The sequence below is a fragment of the Eubalaena glacialis genome, chromosome 13 (assembly GCF_028564815.1).
Source record: "Eubalaena glacialis isolate mEubGla1 chromosome 13, mEubGla1.1.hap2.+ XY, whole genome shotgun sequence".
In the NCBI taxonomy this organism is placed as follows: Eukaryota; Metazoa; Chordata; class Mammalia; order Artiodactyla; family Balaenidae; genus Eubalaena; species Eubalaena glacialis.
The window spans coordinates 48,253,717-48,266,239 of NC_083728.1; the positions used below are offsets into that span (position 1 = coordinate 48,253,717).

General features: G+C 35.9%; 1 protein-coding gene across 8 annotated transcripts in view; it reads left to right on the forward strand.

The window, feature by feature from the left end:
* MACROD2 (mono-ADP ribosylhydrolase 2) overlaps positions 1 to 12,523 on the forward strand; it is a 2,017,409-nt gene that overhangs the window by 1,384,246 nt on the left and 620,640 nt on the right. For all 8 annotated transcript variants that reach the window (XM_061208464.1, XM_061208463.1, XM_061208466.1 and 5 more), the window contains one exon: positions 2,182 to 2,212. In XM_061208464.1, coding sequence (XP_061064447.1) covers positions 2,182 to 2,212 — 31 coding nt within the window. The remainder of the gene's footprint in view (positions 1 to 2,181; positions 2,213 to 12,523) is intronic.

The following is a 12,523-nucleotide window of genomic DNA, read 5'->3' on the forward strand; positions in this document are numbered from 1 at the left end:
AAAGTTTTCTCTTTGTCTCCCCGGAGCACAAGATAGATGATGTTTACGTGTTCAGTTTGCTTCCATGGAATTCCTGGGGCACCAGCTATAAACTCACCTCTTTCTACCTCATTTAAAAGGCACAATGAAACATGAGTGAGCATGGCACAAATTACAGAGATGACTCTGAATCCTCTCTAATTTGTATTTCTGAGCAGGCCATTCCTGAACTTCTGGCCCTTACTGTTAGTAAGCATGCAGTTGATTTCCACAGGCAGAGTGCAGCCTGTGGATAATCTTGGTGAATGCCTGTAAAAAGACTACAATATTTTCAGAAGAATTTGCGCCATACTATCTCTTCATGTTTCTATGTCATTGGATGGATTAGGTTATTCAAGAACATTCTTCAGAACTTATTGGCACCTCAAGAATGTAAGGAATCAAAGAATTAACTCATTAATTCATTTAAAAAATAGCCCCTGCTCCATTCCAGAAACTGTCCTGTTTTCTCATTAGAAACAGTAGCATTTACTAGTGAAGGAATAGAAAAAAAAATCTATCATTTCACGGACATATAGGTAAGCTTAACAGAGTCAATTATTACTCTGTCTAAAACAAAAACATGTAAATTGTGACTTTTTAAATAGAACATCCAAGTAAAGGGAATAAACATATATTCTATAAAAATGTTAAGGAAAATAAAATGTAGTACACATTTAACCCAAAGATATAAATAAAAAAGGCTTAAACATTTCATTATAGTTGAGTCCAATCATAATGTTAGTTATTACAGTCAATAGCAGCTTCAGTTTTTTGAATTTCTAGTGCAGTATCAGTCCTTTTTAAAAAAATTATGTCATTAATTCCCACAGCATACTTCTATATGGTAAATGTTATCTTCATTTTCCATGGGAAAACCAAAGATGAAAACAACTTAATCAAATTTATACAAAGGTACATTGGCAGAGGACATCGTCATGCTCAGATCCCTTTCTATTGTTAGAAAGCTCAATTTTGACTTAACTCTATTTACATTTGTTCATTCACTCTTTTCATCAAATTCTTTAAATATTGCTAAGTAAAATACAGTGTCTTAGTCAATTTGGGCTGCTATAACAAATTGCTGGGTGGCTTAAACAACAAACATTCATTTCTCATGGTTGAGAGGTCAAAGATCAAGGTGCCAGCAGATCTGGTGTTTGGTGAGGGCGCACTTCCTGGTTTGCAGATGGCTGTCTTCTCATTGTACTTCACTTAGTGGACAGCAGAGCGTGCTAGCTATCTTCCTCTTCTAAGAATTCTAATCCCATCATGCGGCCTTAACCCTCATGACCTAATTAACTCCCAAACATCTCACCTCCAAATACCATCACATTAGAGTTTCAGCAGATACATTTGAGTGGACACAAACATTCAATCCATAGCATATGGTATAAGCAGTGGTTTGCCAGCAAATGTTTAAAAAGTGACTCAAAAAAATTAGTATGCATGTCTGTAAGTTTATTTTTAAATTTTACTGATACAAAGAATGTATAGCACACAACTTAAATATAAGAATAGACTATACAATACCCTCTGTTAGAAATTCTGTATAGCCAATTGATTCTTACAGAATCCTTTTGTTAAATTTTATCAAAATTTTGTATCCATAGCCAACCTCTGGTTTCAATTGACCCACATGTATAGTGCACCATGAACGTTGATTGATATTTTCAGATTTTACGCCACCAACATGATGTCACTTAACACAGAGCTGGGACAGGATGCCCAGTAGCATACTGGTATGTAGTATTTCCACCAGACATGTATGATAGACATAGTCATCTTAAAAGCAGAGGTAATAGTAAAATGTGGCACAAGGAAGCGATGATGACTATTTGTTTTAGATATGACTTAGCTCATTGAAGGTTTATGTGATTTAATTTCTTAATAATTGTTTAACAGTTGGTTTCCAAGATTCCTGGAAATTTAACCGTTGGTTCTTGTGAGCTGGCATAATTGCTGGTAAAGAAAATTTTTCAGTTAATCAAATATGCCATTTCCATGATGTCTCCTATTCCAACTGAGTGGGGTTCAGAGCTCAGAGTATGTGAGTAGAGGGCATCCCATTATCAAGCAAAACAGATGTTGAAATAGATGATGTCGGGTTTGAGCAGAATCGTGCCTTTAAAATTTATTGTTATTTTTGTGGTTTATTCACAGGCATTTCCCTGCATCTCAACAGGCATTTATGGTGAGTGATCTATCTTTTGGTAATGTTTATATTTCTTTATTTTGTTGTTAAAATCAAGGTTAACAGGAAAAATAAGAGGTTCTCTGATGGATATAGTTTGCTGTGATTTAAAGAGACTCAAAATGCAGGTCAAATCCCATTGAGGAATCTCGAGAGGCTATTTGGATATTTTGTGTGTTGTTGAATGTAGTTGTATTGCATACCATGTGCAATGATTAGATGCACTGTGGCTTAACATCTTTTGTTAGGTAAAAATTTTGCTCTAGTAGGAGCTGACCTCTAATAGTATTTTCTTTAATAAAGTCAGGTTTTTCTGTTAGATGAATCATAATGCATATAAAACCTAACATTACCATTATTTTGTTGAGAATTACAAAATAATAGAAGTGTTAAAATGCACACACGTATATGTCTGTATATTTAAATTAAAAAACCCAAATATGTGACAATAAAAACAAATACTTTTAATAAGATGCAAATTTTTTTTTTCTGGTATTGATAGATTGTTTTAAGTAGTGGCTGCTTCACTTACAGATGGAAGCAAAATGTTTTTATCATTACTTGTTTTCACTAGACTAAAGCTCTCTAAATATTCTTCTACCTACAATGACATATCCCTATGCCTTTTATCTTAGGCCATTAATAAATCTGTTTTACACATTCAGGTAAAGCAGAGTTTGTCGCTTTAGGGTTTTCTGATCAAGCAAAATAGATTACGACATTTCTGTGCTCAAACTTCTCACATGGAGACTCTTAACTGAAAAATAAAATACGTACAAATGTAAAAAATTATTTAAGTTCATCACTATAGGGGAAGGATAGATAAAGTGATATCAAAGATAGGAGACTTATTTCCTCTTAATGTGGTATTTTTTTGAAGGTTTTGGTGAGAATAAAGTGGAAAATGGAGGCCTGAATCAAATTAAATGGGGAAAGATTTGGTGACATTATTTAAAAATTTAAGGCATGCTTTTTTTCTCTCTGGATTCCACTACAGCCTGTCTTTGTGGAAACACATTGGACACTGGGCTGGTGGGCTAAGCTGGACCATCTGCACCATTATCCCCATCATGGCCACTCTTTCTGCCTCACAGATACCCAGTTATAACTCTTACTTATATATTTGCTTAAAGGAAGTATTACATGCAAAGTTTTACTTGGTCAAGCACCCAAATCTTCATTTCACCTTGTCTAAAAGCAAATCAGACTCCACCACAGAAATGGTTCTGATTTTTGAAAATGTTCTCTCATGACAATCTTGATTTTTCTTGACAAAAAAACGAGCAAAAACCCAACTGCCACAAACAATCCTATGTCGTATTGCCAATGTCCATTGTGTCTCTGAGAATCTTATGGTAATATACAAAGACTTTCAGAAGCTGAATTTAACACGATGCATTAAGAAAGGGGGAAATGGCAGGAAATGGAAATAGAAAAGTAAAGGAAGATGAGGAGGGAACACTAAAATGAAAGGCTGAAGAGAGCATAGTAAAAACTAAATCAAAACTAAAGTGGCCCTTGGTTAATTTCAATCCCTGAAGGGCAGGGATTCCTCCTTAGAGTAACATGACTCAGTGTATAATAACCAGGTCAGTACAGCATTGTGTTGGGTGGGAGGGGAATATTGAAGACTGTTGAGAAAGGCACTGATAGGGAGTCATGTCACTGGCTTGGAGGGCTTCCACCACATGAGCTCAGTCAGTTTTCACAATGCCAGGTCAAAGAATATAGTTTTCAAGTCCTGGCTACTCATCTCTTTTCCCCTGTAGTTTCTGAGTAAAATTCAAAGTGAGGCTGATACCTGCAAAGTCAGGTGCCATGTTGTCTTTGGTTAGACGCACCTGTGCTTGAGACCTAGAATTATTTTTAGCTCCATGAGATCTTTAATAATGTTTAGATTACTCCAGGTCTCTTTCTGAACTATTTAGCATTTTGCAACTTGAAAATTATGCCATATGTCCCTTGTGAAACTATAGCTTTCTGATCAGCCCTTGATTCTCTCCTAAGTACTCATATTTTATGGATCAGTTGTTTTCTTGCTCTTATTCAGAACTTAGTTCTGCCTCCTCTATTATCTAGATCAATTTTACTTTTATCTTTACTTATTGGCATTTGAAAGAATACTTTATTTGAAGAAAGTGGTCCACAGCTAAAAAGAAAAAAAAAGAATTAAAAGCAGGCAAATAAAACTCCCAACACTTAGCAAGTCATGCTTGGTGGATTATGAGCAAATATTCAGAACAGTCTCCTGGTTCCAGGCCTTGCCTTCTTATTCCATATTCTAAACCTTACTACGTGAATTTTTCTAAACTAACACTTGGTGCATGTTTTGCATCTGCTCAGGGGCCTTTGATCATATTCTGTTACTTGTAGACTCTTTCTAGACTGAACAATAGGCAATTTATGTATCTCCCTAAACCAGCGCTTTCAAGATTTGTGAAGAGGGGAGAAAAAAATCTCTTCTTGAGGATGTGAGTTGCTGTGCCAAGAATTTTATATGTACCTTTGCCTTTGCATCTTTAAAAGGGGGAATTTACTTTGTAGTATTTCCTAGGGTTATTTGTCCATAGAAATTATTCTTCTCTCAAACTTTCTCAGGACTAGTGTTTTCTCCAGAATATAGTTTGAGAAATTTCTTGACATCCACCCATCATGGACACATTTTCTCTTACACACAAATGAGCTGATGAGTCTCAGAACCTGGCATGTGCCTTCCCAGGTCCAATTCTGTGCCCCTTCCTTATAACACACCCACAAGCACCAAACTCACACACACCATCACCACCACTATTCTCTACCCTAATCCCCAAACAAAAACACACTACACACACTTATATAGGTTGAAGCTTGATCTCTGAGAAGTCTTCCTTGAATATGCCAAATCTTGACAGTCATTACATCTTTTGAACTCTTTCAGCATTTGTAATCTGGACAATTAACAACTGCCTCTTCATATTGTTCCATAGATTTTTTGTTTTAATATATCCTGTGTTCATAGCCAATCTGGAGCTTTTTTCATGAGCAGGGATTCACTTCTGTATATTCTACGCATACCCATCGTCTAGCATTGTGTCTCCCTGAGAAGCTCAGGAAATAATTGCTGTTTGGTGACAACAATAATGATTATAACCCCAATTGTTCCCTAACTGATGATACAAGAAGCAGAATTGTTGATTGGCAAAATAACAGGCAGAGAAAGCTTCCTGGTTGATATTTTCTTAATGGGCAAACATCTCTATTTTAGGAAAAACAAATGTGCTTCTAAAAAACATTCTCAAACTAGGAATGATATCTGTAAGCATGGCATTGTCCACCTTCACAAGGGGAAATGAAAACTCAAGAACTTGTTCAGTTAGAAAACCAAGGTATCTGTATGTCTTCTTTGGGTATGTGTATAACTGATTCACTTTACTGTACATCTGAAACTAACACAACATTGTAAATCAACTATACTCCAATAAAGTTTTCTTAAAAAAGAAAACCAAGATAAATACAGCACTCTACTTCACTTAAACAAAACAAAACAAAACACTTTGTTATTTATCATGGCCCATGGGATGATGGTCTCTCAGGGGGATACCTGTTACTCTGAGGCCCTATCCCGACTTTTCCTGACATGTCCTAGTCCCAGCCCCCTCCCCATCTGCTGTAATTTCTCAGATACCTGTTTGCTTTGGATTGACCTTCACTTTTAGATTTATGTCCCCAAAACTCAATGTAACTCTAATTCTTCTATCAGAACAAAAATTTTGACTATGGTAGAACCGTCTTTGGAAGGGGTTTGAGTTATTTAATTGCCAAGATGATCTCATACCAGGGCAATGTCAACAGTAAGCATTTCCATTCTGTGGAAGCATCACCATACTCAAAGCATGTCTGGAAGGATCCGGGCACACCAGTATTTTGGGGACACTGGAGACCATGGCGGAAACCAATTCCTCTCCCAGCCTCTCCTTAATCCTAGTCTTTTGGAGACAAAACCATCTGTACCTTTTTGCAGAACACAGACTGAAAAATATCTACCATGTGACTCAGCCCGATTTAAGGGAGAAATACAATGGGAGCAGGCCCTGCCTTCTTTGAAGTTTCCCTGGACGAGGAGCCAGAATTTTCCACTCTGATTTTCAGCCACCGCTGTTGCTGCCCCAATGTAATGTTTCCAGGATGGTTCCACAGGGCACCAGACCGCCTGCTTACACTCAGGTTGAAAAGCCACATTTGGTAAAATACCAAAGCAAAGCCTATGTTACTTTTGGAAAAATAGATCCAGATGAGGCTTACAGGGGCTTTAAACTCCCAGATCCCAGTTAAAGGTTTGATTTGGCCACTAAACCGGTCTCAGAGGGATGGATTTGAACTTCCCTGATGAACATTTCAGATCTTGCGTGTGCCTTCTGCCCTTTGAGCCCAACTTGGATACTCTGGTGCTAATAAGTTTAACACAAGAGGCTAGACATGATCCATAGCAATGGAATTTTTACTGAGAAGTGAACAGCAAAAATAATTTTTGTCTATTTTATGAGAGTTAATATAGTTAACAGAAATGAAGTCCAGGTGGAAAAGTGTATCCCTTGAGTAATTGAGAAAATATTCCTTCTGGAGAAAAAAAAAAAACAAAACTTGAATCTTCCTTTCCAGGTACAAGATGGTGTTTTTAGAGAGGAAGGAATTTCAGACATTGAGTTATTGGCTGGAAATCTGTGGGAAAAATTTAAGTGCAGCATAACTTAGTGAAAGCAGCTCCTATATTTATTCATTAGATTTCTGTTATCAACGTGGAAGGCCTGTTTCTATCAAATCACCTGGTCTCCCTCTGCTTTCCATGAAATGCTGCCAGAACACAACTCTCTAATTGAATCCTCCCTCATTTGCATTCAAGTTTGCTCTTCTGCTTCTAACTGGTAAAAAAAAGGAGATCTACGTGATGTTTCGTTTACCTTATATATACTTGGCAAATATTTTTATCACTACATATGTTTAAATTCACAGACATGACTTGGAAAAAAACCAGAGCGTTCTCCAACAGCAATGCTAAGGGCATGCCCTCTGTCAGGTTTAAATGCTGACAGGTTTCAGAGGGTGTGACAACCATGGCTGTGCAATTCTGGGCTTGCTGGAAGAGTTATCTTATGTAATGCATTTGGAAACCAGAGCAAAATTGACAAAAATGTGTGCCCCTCCTTTTCATCCCCCTGAAAGCTCCCCTCCTCCCTCTGGCTTTCTTCTCTTCCCTTTGATATTTCCATTTGCTTTGAAAACGTCCTTTCAGGTGGTCTAATGATGACTCTTTTTTCTCTCATAAATTCCCTTCTATGACATCCTGTGTTTTTTGTCCTGGGAACATTATTCCCACTGTAGGAAGTGTTATTGTTCTTGGCAATCCTTGAGTTAATTGCTGGCCCTCAAAGGAAAGTAACATTAGAATCAACGTACCTTACTTCCCTTTGGGAAAATGCAGTGCTGGGGACAAACCCATTTTAATTCTATCACATTTGGATAATATTTTATGAACTGATCCTTATGAAGCACTGGAGAAAGAGTTTAACAGACAATGAAATTATAGCTATTGTTTCTAATCCTCTGAGTACTTATCATTTGAATAGACAGTTCTAGCAAATTCAGTCACACATGTACACCTTTATACATTCATCCCACAAAATGCGGTACAAACTCCCCTTTTACTCTCTCTAAACTACATGAGTCTTTAATAATAAAAATGCATCAAACTAAGAAACCAAAAGTACTACCTTTGCCCTGGAAGAGAGTTTCCAGCATCTAGCAACAAAATATGCTAGTTCAGCTTACGTAAAAATGACAGTGAGACCCATGGGCAGGATTCCCCCAGGGGATCTGCCAAAAGAAATGAAAATCCTGGAAACCTAGCTTTCTGGTACTGCAGAAACCAGTGTCATTCTCCCTGGTGTTCTGTTCAAATTGAACAATTTTAGGACTTAATTAAAAGCTTAAGTGTTTCAAAAAGTAATAAAGATTACAACTTTATTACTGTTTCTGAGGTCTGAATGTCTACCTCTTTGCAACTGTGTCAAGGTAAAAATTTGTCTTAGGACTAGAATGCAGAAATGAATTCCAAGTCACCCCATCCTCAGAAGCTGCCATATATTATTATGTTACATTTTAAAAATGGCTTTTCTTATAGAAGAAGTATCAAAACAGTAAGTCTTTTAAGGAAATAGGAAAACCACTTCAGTAAATTACAAAGCCTATCCATTTAATAGGAAGCCTGGGAATATCTTTCAGCCATGTTGAAAAATGGGAGCACTAATAAAATGCTCTCCCTAAAGAACTTCCTAAGAATGGACCACACTTTCCATTTGATCAGTGGAATAATTTCCATGCGCTTGCTCATTTTTCTCATCCAGTCTTGAATGACACTCCTTTTTATTTGCTCCTTATACATACTTGTATCTAAAGGGTGACTTTAAATAAACATAACTCAGCTCTCTTTAGAAAGGAATTCAAAAATAATTCTGAAAGCTCTTAGAGAAATCAAGTATGTTTAGCTCTTTAGGACAATGATTTTCATGTCAAATCCTTTTTAGTCAATGATTCTATTTTTAAGAAAACATCTTGAAATGCATTTGAAAGAGACCATATTAGTTAGGGTAAAGCTAAGCTGCTGTAACAAAGAGCCTCCAAAATAGAGTGGCTCAGTGTATATAGATGTTGATTTCTTTCTATGCAAATAGTTCCAAAGTGAGCATTCTGCTTGGGGAGGATTTATTCCACTCTATCATTCAAGGCAACATTAATCTGCAGTGGTGTTAAGTAGTCGTTCTGCCTTTCATAAGGCATTGTTCTCATATGGTTACCTTTCTCGTTTCTAACGAAAGAAACACGTAGGATGGGCACACATCCTATCTGATGGTCCCTGGACTCAAGGTAACACTTATCACTTTCATCTCCCTTTCATTGGAGGGAAATTGGTCTCATGACCAACCTAACTACAAAGGAGATTGGAAATTTAGTGTGCCTTGTATTCCACATGTCTGACTACGATTCTTTTATGTAGCAAGAAGAAGGCATTGAATTATGATGGCCTTCTAGATATCATTGCTCAAGGGGGAAAGAAAATCAAATTAAATCAAACAGGTCACTCATAGGTAATTTAATTCTGGAGCAGTTTGATTCTACACAGAATCGGTAAATATTTTTGAAAAATGATAGTCTGTATTTGGCAAGAATAGTTGGTGATTTTTATAGTATCTACTTTATTAAAATGCCTTTATAATCCTGAATCCTGAAAAATTTGAAAGTATGGAATTCTTAAGGCATCAGTACAGTGACCTATTATTAGTTGTCAGCCAGTATATTTAGACATTTAGGTCTTACGTCAATTGTGTTTACATTTTTTGTACTATACTTCTTGCAAAATTTGTAGACACATCAGTGGAAACTAAAATCAATATATTGAGAATGAATAAATAATTGTATCATTTGTTACATTTCTAATTCTTGTCCATTTCCATAGAAATCCTTGGAGGAATCAATTATAGTTTGTTTCTGTAACACCTTAAGCTTCTGAGGCTATATCCATCTATAAACATATCAGAGATCCTGAGTAGATATAGATCAACATCCTGTGTACCAAAAAACCCTAGGGAAATGTGAGTTTAGAGAAGAGTCTGATCATAGTAGGGTGGAAATAGAACTGAAAGACAGATGTTGAGAGAGGAAGAGACAGAGAGACAGAAAGATAGAGACAGAGAGAATGATAACATGAATATGAATCTAAGCCTCCTGAACAGTCAAAGGAAGTTTCCTTAGAATCTTTAGAACTGAAGAAAATAGTTTTTTACACCTTGTCTCTCTTTTCAGCTATGGTCAACAGGGAGAGTTTCCCACAAGTGTTTGAAAATTGAGTTGAAATTAATAAAATCAACATGAAATTTCCTCACCTCTCTTTGTTGCCCTGAATTTATTTCACAATGTTTTAAATGAATTTAGGTTCACCTAAACATTCCCAGATCTTTCTAAGCAGCTAAATTTTTGATAAAACTTATTTTCTCTTTACTCAAGACTTCTATTCTGTTGAGACTTAGCTTATGAAACTGGGCTCTAAGCTCTGTCCTACCACACCTGGGTGTAGAGTAGTTCTAATAAATATTTGTTTAATTAACAACTACAAAATAAGTAGGTCCTCAACAAAATATTAGCAATCAAATCCAAAAATGTATAAAAAGAATTAGATGCCATGATAAGTGGGACTTATCCAAGGTATGCAAGCCTGGTTAGACATTCAAAAGTCAATTAAGGTTATCTGTCACATCACCAGACTATGGAATAAAAACCATGTAATTATCAATGAATTCAGAAAAAGCATTTGACAAGATCCAACAGCCATTTATGATAAAAATTCTTAGTAAACTAGGACTAGTAGATAACTTCCACAACTTGGCAAAGACTATCTACAAAAAACCTATAGCTAATGTCATACTTAATGGTGAGAAACTCAAAACTTTCTCAGTAAGATCAGGTACAAGTCAAGGATATTCCCTCTCATCACTTCTTTCCAACATCATACTGTAAGTCTTTGATAAGAAGAGGAAATAAAAGGCATACAGATTGGGAAGGAATACAGAAAACTGTCTTTATTTGGAGACCACATGATTGTCTTTGTAGAAAATCAAAAAGAATTGACAAAAAATTATCCTGGAACTAATAAGCAGTTATAGCAAGGTTGTAGGATAAAGGTTAGTATAAAAAAGTCCATTTTTATAAATAAATAAATGGAGAGATATCCCATGTTCATGAATAGGAAAACTCAATATTGTCAAGGCATAGTTCTTCCCAACTTAATGTATAGATTCAATGTAATCCCAGTTTAAATCCCAGAAAGTTATTTTATGGATATTTACAAACTGATTCTAAACCTTATATGGAGAGGCAAAAGACCTAGACTAGTGAACACAATATTGAAGGAAAAGAGCAAAGTTGGAGGACTGACAGTACCCAACTTCAAGAATTATTATAAAGCTATAGTAGTCAAGACAGTGTGGTATTGGTGAAAAAAACAGACAAATAACTCAATAGAATAGAGACCCCAGAGATAGACACATTTAAATATAGTCAACTGATCTTTGTTAAAGGGGTAAGAGTAATACAGTGACACAAAGATAGTCTCTTCAATAAATGGTGCTGGAACAACTGGACATCCACATGCAACAAAAAATCCAGACACAGACCTTACACCCTTCCCAAAAATTAACTCAAAATGGATCATAGACCTAAATGTAAATTGCAAAACTATAAAACTCCTAGAAGACAATGTAGATGAAAACGAAGATAACCTTGAGTATGATGATGCTTTTTTAGATACTACACGAAAGATACGATCCAGAAAGAAAAATTTGATAATTTGGACTTCATTAAAATTGAAAACTTATGCTCTGTGAATGACAATATCAAGAGAATTAGAAGACAAGCCACAGACTGGGAGAAAATATTTCCAGAAGATGAATTTCATAATGAAATGTTATGCATAATATACAAAGAATTTTGAAAACTCAACAATAAAAAATGAACAACCCAATGAAAAAATAGGTCAAAAACCTTAACAGACACTTCATAAAAGAAGATACACAGATGACAAACATATGAAAAGATGTTCTGCATCATATGTCATCAGGGAATTGCAAATTAAAATAACAATGAAATGCCACCACACACCTATTAGGATATCCAAAATCCGGAACACTGACAATGTCAAATGCTGGTGAGGATGTGCAGCAACAGAAACTCTCATTCATTACTGGTGGGAATGCAAAACAGTACAGCCACTTTGGAAGACAGTTTTCTAGTTTCTTACAAAGCTAAATATAGTCTTAACATGTGATCCAGCAATTGTGCTCCTTGGTATTTTCCCAAAGGTGATGAAAATTTCTGTCCACACTAAAATATGCACACAGATGTTTATAGCAGCTTTGTTCATAATTGCCAAAATTTGGATGCAATCAAGATGTCTTTCAGTCAGTTAATGGGTAAATAAACTGTGGTATATCAAGACAGTGGAATATTATTCACTGTTAAAAAGAAATGAGCAATCAAGCCATGAAAAGACATGGAAGAACCTTAAATTCATATTACTAAGTGAAGAAGCCAGTCTGAAATGGCTACATACTGTATGATTCCAACTATAAGACTTTATGGAAAAGGAAAAAACTACAGATGCCAAAAAAAGATCAGTGTTTGCCAGGGTTTGGGTTGGGGGAGAGATGAATAGGCAGAGCACAGAGGATTTTTAGGGCAGTGAAAATACTCTGGATGATTTTATAATGATCCATATATGTCATT